Here is an 8,345-nt window from a genome sequence, read left to right as displayed (position 1 = left end):
GCGCATTGGGTAAATAAATTATGGGTGTTGAATTGGTAGATAGATTCATCTACTACTATGAAACATGTGGTTGAAAAAAGGTTTCTAACTGCCTGCATTATTTCAGTTGTTGCCACCAGTGGTTTCGAGCCCTGCTTGTTACACCCATGAGTTGCTTCAAACACACTACTTTCAGTACCAAATCCTTGCAGAAAAAAAAACCCAACCAATCAAAACAAGGTAATGCTTAAAAAAGTACCCTTTAGCATTAAGTTATTATTATTTTAACTAGAATGCATGATTTTTGTTCCTAGAAGATAAAAGCAATGCCAAATTTCAACCGGTAAAAACACACCACAAGGGGGATTCTCAAGCACTGCCTTCATGGTCCTTGGCTCTCGAATCCTTTGTAACTATGGGCAGCACAAAAACTCAAGTATACGCACACTTGTACACACGCAAAGACATGGGAACCAAGGCTTGGAGATTTGCCAAAAGAGAAACATTGTTTGTGGTTGGTAGCACTCCCACAAACTTGTCAAGGACTAGTAACTATAACATAGGAATTATTGACCTAGGCTCGGACACTTGCCAAAAGGGAGACAATGTTTGTGGTTGGTAGCACTCCCTCAAACTTGTCAAGGACTAGTAACTACAACATAGGGAGACAATGTTTGTGATTGGTAGCAGTCCCTCAAATTTGTCTAGGACTAGTAACTACAACATAGGAATTCTTAACCTAGCTTAATTAGGCCCTCTACACAACTACGGATGAAAAAGTCACATAGGTGAGCGATGGACAAAGTTGATTGCTCATCCATGAACAACCATTCCAAACTCATTGTCAAATACTCTTAGAAGGGTATATGTGCTATCAGGATATACTTCTACCACCCACTTAAAATTCTGTTTTGATCCATACAAATAGAGCCCCAAGCAGTGGTAATATGTGCTAGCATCACTTGAAAGGTTGAAGTCACCACACTTTCATATTGGTTACAACTTAAGAATGGCCTCCTATTATGGATGATAGCATATAATCTCAATGCCCACTCAGCACCATCCCGAGTACTCAATGCTATGCCCATCCCCATCCATGGGCATAAAGAATTGTGTAACCAACCTCAATGCAAACAAAATGTTTCAAGGTTGTAATTGACATTAGAGGGGGGGAAGAAGGTTATAATAGGACATTAGAGGGGGGGAAATGAGTTTTTTTTAAAAATTGAATTAAATTGATACACTCAATGTAGCTTACACGACCAAGCTATTCCCATGACCTACTCAACTAGGTAGTCAAGTCATGATTGAGTTTCTAAAGCCAAGGCATTTCTAAATGATATTTATCCCCAAATTGATACAATCAAATGATATTTATCCCCAAATTGAATTGATGAGATATAATGCAAGTGGAGCCTTTCAAAAGGAGTGCACACATTTATTCCCTTTGATCGTGGTGGGTTGACTTAACTTGGCCATGGGAACACCAGCTTATTCCCTTCGATCATGGTTGACTTAACTTGGCCATGGGAACACCTGCTTATGTAAGTCAAGACATCCTTGGAGCTACTGAATTTGGCTGAAACAACCTCTCTTTTTTTTTTCTCTCTTTTTGGAGTGAGGGGTGTGATAGTAAGAGCCACAAGTGTTTTTAACAGCGTGATGGGTATGGGGTTGGATAAATACTGACTCTTTATTGATCTGAGGTAGTGTAAGGCAGGGGGAAAATTGACAATGCATTACAAAAATGTTGCAAGCATTTCAATTTAAGAAAGAAAACAAAGAAAGCAGATTAAAGGGAGGGGAAAAAATAAAGGAAAAAAATGCATGCATGTATGTATATGGAGGGGGGTGACTTGAGATGATGGAGGGGTAGTGAATAGGGTGTGGGAAGCCAACGTAGGGGGTGGCGCTCTTGCCGTTTTCCATTCTCAAAGTCAGCGCCTTGACCCCGCCCCCCCTCTTATCATTATTAATATAACCCCCCCTCAATTCTAATTAGAGTAGCATCTTAATTCTGATCCCTCCCAAGGTCCATCACTCCATTGATTCTCTCCATCCCTGCAACATTTAATCCTCTCTCTTAACTCCTCACCCAATCAATTTTGTGAAATTAGAACCTTAATCCTTCATGCTCAACCTTGCTCCATTTTTAATTCTCAATTGTTGCATATCTGATCTCCTTTTTCACCAAAAATTAATTCACAATAATCCAAGTCTCTTCTCCCATATTTGATTCATAAATATGACCACATATAATTGCCACCATCTTCTTGTATCATGGCCTTTCCTTCGAGTCCACAAGTAGCTGCTATTTTGTAAATTGCAATTAAAATAATTTCTTCATCTCTGCACCATGGCCACTGTGGAGCAGGCAATCAATGCTCACACAGAATTGCAACAACAAACCAGTGCTGTAAATTCAACCCTCAATTACATGCCTTCAGCAACCGTTAATTGGGGTGCTCAATCATATGGTGCAATCTGGGAAGCAGCTTCCTCCACTACTACCACTGATCATGGTAATATTAATGAACCTTAATTCTACCGCTTTACCGCTTCCTATTTGGCCCATAAGCAGGCTTTCATCATCCTCTAAACTACTGATTTAACTCTCCTTAACTCCGGAAATTTCTCATAATGATCTCATAAGTAAACTTTAATCTCATGAAGCTTTGATGATCAGGAAATTTCCCATAATGACCTCATAACTAAGCTTTAATCATGAACTCTCCCCAACAACAGCTTTAAGCATCCTTTGATTAAGCTTTACTCATTATTTCTCTTCGACTATCTTGAATAGCACATAATTATCTCTTAGCTCCTATAATTAAGTCCAATCACTTGTGGCCTGAGCCTTCATGATCATGCGTCTTTTTTCAAAAGTTGGGCGTTAGGAAGCGGGCTTAGTACCCATGGGACCCCCTTATCCCACAAAGCAGGGGCAAGCTTCAAGGGTGAGGCATCAATCAGGGTAGCCAGCAGGGTTCGAACCCATGACCTGGGTTTTGACAACGAAGCACCTTTAACAACTGAGCTACAGCCCGATGATTTCATGATCATGCGTCTTGCAGAAGCAAATCTAGCAAATCTAAGTCTAATTAATTATGCACGCAATTTCTACTGGCTTATGCAGATGAATTAAGGCAAGCGCCCGGCAATTCCATTAACAGAATGGCGTTTTATGATCATAACACCGGGGCCTTCGTTATCGATACAAACGTTGATTGGCTTGGCCAGAATATTAATTCTCTGGATGCAGCAGCGTCTGCAACACACGAACTGCAGTATTTGAATCAGTTATCACCACCATCAGAAGCTGTTTCCAGCTGCGTTGTGACAGAAGAAAATCGAAACGATTACTTAACTAAAGCGGGGTTAATTAAGAGACAAAGAGAGCTGGAGCTGCAGGATGAAGGTCCACTGCAGAAGAAGCAACGCAGCGCTGCAATTTCTAACAAGGTGGTGTGATTGAAATAATGATTTATTTTTTAAGCTTTGATTTAATATTTAGTTATGGTATATGAGGACACAGGATAATCAAAGTTAAGGGTTAATTATTCTGCAGGAATTAATCACCAAAGAGGATACCCTTGCTAGCAATGGTAGTTCAGAAGCTGGCCCGGCCTTGAATACAAATGGGAGGCCCAGAGCAAAGCGTGGCTCTGCTACAGATCCCCAAAGTGTCTATGCACGGGTATACAATTTTTTTCCCCCTTTTAAGAAAGAGAATAATATTAACTCTAGTCTTAAAGGACAAAGTGACCTATGAGACACAATACTACAAATCCTGTCATCTGTCATCTGGTATGGTTTTTGTATTAATTGTGGTATGGGTTTTGGTTTATACTTACAAAAAAATTTCAATGAAGGCTCTTCCCTTACTACCTACTTGCCTTGAGAGAGAGAAAGAGAGAGAGAGAGAGAGAGAGAGAGAGAGAGAGAGAGAGAGAGAGAGAGAGATATTTTGACTATATGTAGGTGTCAAGATTAGAAACTTAGACCTCGGAGTCAGTAGTAACACCAAGGCCTTACCAACTATACAATATATTGAGAGTATAAGAAGAGGGTCAATCAATAAGATCACCTATGAAGCGAATCCAGATATAAGCTACTATAGCCTTCCTCTATTAAAAATACCTAGGGTGGTTTAAGAAGCACTCTTTATGGTGGGTGGAAGAGAACTTTCTCCACTCATCAGGAGTTGGCTGGGCAAGATCACTTCTTAGGGCCTGGAAGCCAATGCTTGTTAAAGGTTTTTGAGTAGCCCGGATGAAAAGAATCCCTACCTATGCCAAACAAGCTTCTTGAATGTACCCATTTTGATGATAAGGGTTTAATTTAGTGAAACAAACCTTAGCCTAGCCAAGTCCTTATTATACTACATGAAGCTACATCACCATAGTAGGGTCTTTGGATGGGCATGATTAGCCGTTTATCCTCATCACATGTGTGTGTGTGTGTGTGTGTGTGTGTGTGTGTGTGAGAGAGAGAGAGAGAGAGAGAGAGAGAGAGAGAGAGAGAGAGAGAGAGAGAGAGAGAGAGAGAGAGAGAGAGGGCAAGTAGGGTGGACCGAGGGTTTTTTCAACTATAAATGGTTGTTAAATATATAGCTCTAATGAAATTTTTATGTGGAACTACCATGCCCATCATATGTGGGAATCCATATATCCCATCCAATGTTCTTCCACTTTGAGTGAATGTGTACTAAAGTATTGCTACTCAAACTTCATTGATCATAAGATATCTTACATAATTTTTTAGTTTGTTATTCGTACATCAGCATTGTGATCTCATAAAGTGTCTTGGCCATTTTTTAGCAACGTCGAGAGAGAATCAACGAGAGGCTCAAAATTTTGCAAAATTTAGTGCCCAATGGAGCCAAGGTAGACTCTTGTGACATTTTCTCATACCAAACAATTGATATGGCAACTTAATTGCCCCAATGAAGTTGAACTTAATAAAATTTCCATCTTTGTAGGTTGATATTGTCACAATGCTTGAGGAAGCAATTAGTTACGTTAAATTTTTGCAACTACAAGTAAAGGTGAGATTTCTTCAAATATTCATTATATATATTTAATGCATGTCCTTTTTTAAAACCTTGTGTCAACATCTTGTGTTAATGTCACCTTTTTGTTGTATGCAGCTCCTAAGCTCTGATGAGTATTGGATGTATGCTCCTACAACCTACAATGGAATTGATGTTTCTTTTGACATGCGACAACCCTCCAACTAATCCCTTAAAGCTTCCATTCCATGGGGTCTTTTCTAGAGCCATCTCCTTTGCAATGTAGGATTTGCAAAACCTAAGTTCTTCATTTCCTTCAAGGGATTGAGTGTAATTTAGTCAAAGTTAGCAAAGGTATCATCCTTGCTTACTAATCATGATTCTTTATGCCTTAGAAATTCATGTAAACAATCCCAATAATGTAAGAAAATGAAAGATGAACATAAATCTCTGCACACACTCTTTTACTCAAAAATATTGGCAGCATTATAATTTCTTAGAATATTTTTATTTGTTCAGTAATTACATATTTAATGATTTTGATGAAGGCCAATATACATTCATGTGTAGAAGGAGATATATTTATCTATGGTCTCTAGTTTTGTAAAACATGTCCTCCACATCAACATGTCACAACTTTGATAGAACAAATGTGTGCATTGCAAGCTTTTCGAGTTCACAAAATAATTTAATGAGAACATATTTTCCATAAGGAAAAATTCCAGTAACTTTGATCGAGGCTTTAGATTGTTAGATTCTTATGAAATCATGTTCTTAAGCCATATATACATGTTGGATAATAACATAAATCTTGCTGGAGAAATAGTCTAATTTGAATATGCTAGCTTTATTTAATTATGATATTGAATCTTAATGCTTCATCTTACACCTACAAATAATGAGATTACACCTACAAATAAGCTAGCTCTATTTAATCGTGATATTGAATCTTAATGCTTCATCTTACACCCTACAAATAATGAGAAGCATGTGAATTATTTTGCAATTGGAAATAAACATGTGTTAGATTATTTTGTAATTGGAAATAAACATGTGTTAGATTATACCAGCTACTTGAAGGAAAACTTAGTATCTCAAATTATGGTTGTATTTTAACATTAGTTTTGAAGATGCTTGCAAAATTTTGTGTAGTATTAATGATATAGAGTATGAAGAAGATAATAGAATTGAAGCTAAAAAGGTGAATGTGCTAAATATGTAAATAATGTGTGGGAAAAGGTGGATCTATTTAAAACTGGAAACAAGTGCCAAAATAATCACTCTTATAGTAGTAAATGTGCGAACGGAGGAAAACTATCTAGATTAACATATTTACCATTTTTTCCTTTGGGTGAATATGTTCCTACCCCTTAGACCATGCCCTATGAGTGGTGTGGATTGTTGAGGTCATTATCACTAGCATAGACATGCCTTATCAATGTAGATGGAGAGAGAACATTTTGGAGGCCTTTTAGGGACTTCCCAAGCCTCCTAATGGTATTCGTTTGACTGATAGCTTGAATTGCAAATAGTTATCACATGCCCACTACCTCCCATTAATGTGACCACGTTGTAGTACCACATAGTGTTATTGATAACAATAAGATTTGTTGAGTTGCATAGATGTAAAGTTGTAGCAAACAGTATTCTAGATTCTTAGCATGAAGACATCTAGATTGAGACATATAGGTGGGAGAGCATTCCACATGGACCCACTTGATAAGTTTTTAGCCTTAGTTCATCAAGGTGTGATGATGTTATGCCCTTCACCCTAGTACAAGAGATGCTATAGTAGCATATTAGTAAGAGTAGTCTCATGCCATGTCTAGATAAGCCTAGAGAGTTGGTTGATAGGACTTTTAGGGGCTTCCCAAGCATCCTACTAGTATTCATTTGATTGATAGCTTGAGTTACAAATAGTTATTGCATGCCCACTACCTCCTATTAATGTGACCACATTATAGCATGACATAGTGCTATTTCTAAAATTTTGGATTTGTTGAGTTGCATAGATGTAAGGTTTTAGGAAATAGTATTCTAGATTTGTTGGAGTTGCATAGATGTAAGGTTGTAGCAAATAGTATTCTAGATTCTTAGCATGAAGACATCTAGATTGAGACATGTTGGAGAGCATACAATGCACATGGTGAGGGAACCACTTCATAACTTGTGAGCCTTGTTCATGAACACGTGAGAATGTGATGTCCTTGACCCTAATACAAGTGAGGTGTGTTGTGAAGCTCTAGCATATTAATAAGAGTAGTCTTGTGTTACAGTATGTCTAGATTGGCCTAGAGAGGTGTGTTGGATAGCTCTAGAATATTAGTAAGAGTAGCATGGTGTATGTCTAAATAGGCCTAGAGAGGTGTGCTATGTAGCACTATATGGGTAGAAAGCAAGAGATAAAACACTCGATGACCTTCTTGAAGATGTTTCTAACATGGAAAATTCATTAACTAGAAAGAGAGAAATTGACATGGGATGTTTCTTTTGGATGATCTTCTTTCTTGAGTTCGATTCAATATTTTTAGGATAGGCATGAAAAAATCACTCAAGCCTCCACCAAGCATTTTCTTTTGCATGATTTTTGACAATCAACAAATACTTGACAAATAAGAATTGCCAGTGTAGGTTGAAGCAATTTGTTGGTCAATGATGGGTTTAGGTAGAAGAACTTATTATTTTCCCTAGATAAGTGGGGAGTCTTCTTTATATAGAGGGTAAGAAATAAGAAGAGAAGGAAGTGAAACTTTAAGAGGTTTCAAGAGGGTTTCAAAAAATGAACATGAAAAGAGTTGCGTATATTTCATTGGGATGATAATTTCAACCTATAAGCAATGTAATGTTCATGTTCTAGATTTTTCTAGATTACCTTAAAGAGTCCATAAAATCTAGGTGCCAATTTAACCATGTGATATTTTTCAACACTTTTCAATCTATGCTTCTCAATACAAAGATGTACATAATCATCTTCTTTTTTTCTTTACTTTTCTACAACCATAACATAAAGAGTACATTCTCTATAAGATATTACTGTCCTACTAAATTTTATGCAAAGGTTTATAGTGTGATCCTAGGCACACATAAGAGTGGATGGTTTTTTTCTTCTTTTTCCTTACTTCTCTATGATCATACCATAAAGATTATATATGAGAAAGTATTATCCTACTAAATTATTATACAAGCTTTATATTGTGATCCCAATTATATGAGCTGCCACTATAACAATTTGCATAATTCTAGTAAACTAAAGTGGTGGTCATTTAGCCTGTAAACCACTTGCGGCATATCTACCATAATCTCACCAACATGCTAGTGACATAAGTGCAGAAGTTTCATACTAGCATGTTATCTA

The 8,345-nt window shown here is 37.4% G+C and overlaps 1 protein-coding gene across 1 annotated transcript; it reads left to right on the top strand.

Moving 5' to 3' along the window:
- The first annotated feature begins 2,005 nt into the window (after window positions 1-2,005).
- LOC147615186 (uncharacterized) lies at window positions 2,006-5,469 on the top strand. Its single transcript, XM_086778897.1, has 6 exons — window positions 2,006-2,501; window positions 3,116-3,441; window positions 3,548-3,676; window positions 4,800-4,865; window positions 4,961-5,026; window positions 5,129-5,469. The coding sequence occupies exons 1-6, from the start codon at window positions 2,336-2,338 to the stop codon at window positions 5,216-5,218; spliced, it is 843 nt and encodes a 280-aa protein (XP_086635023.1). The 5' UTR covers window positions 2,006-2,335; the 3' UTR covers window positions 5,219-5,469.
- Window positions 5,470-8,345: the final 2,876 nt, after the last annotated feature.

Source organism: Cibotium barometz, chromosome 40 (assembly GCF_041138505.1).
Source record: "Cibotium barometz isolate CiBa-2024 chromosome 40, ASM4113850v1, whole genome shotgun sequence".
Lineage (NCBI taxonomy): Eukaryota > Viridiplantae > Streptophyta > Polypodiopsida > Cyatheales > Cibotiaceae > Cibotium > Cibotium barometz.
Note: the sequence above shows the minus strand (reverse complement) of the source record. Positions and strands in the feature narration are given on the sequence as shown.

Excerpts from the sequence above, each read along its gene's own strand:
- LOC147615186 (XM_086778897.1), top strand. The coding sequence starts at position 2,336 with ATGGCCACTGTGGAGCAGGCAATCAATGCTCACACAGAATTGCAACAA. Across the intron at positions 3,677-4,799 it reads CCCAAAGTGTCTATGCACGG|CAACGTCGAGAGAGAATCAA; the intron begins GTATACAATTTT and ends GCCATTTTTTAG. Across the intron at positions 5,027-5,128 it reads TTTTGCAACTACAAGTAAAG|CTCCTAAGCTCTGATGAGTA; the intron begins GTGAGATTTCTT and ends TGTTGTATGCAG.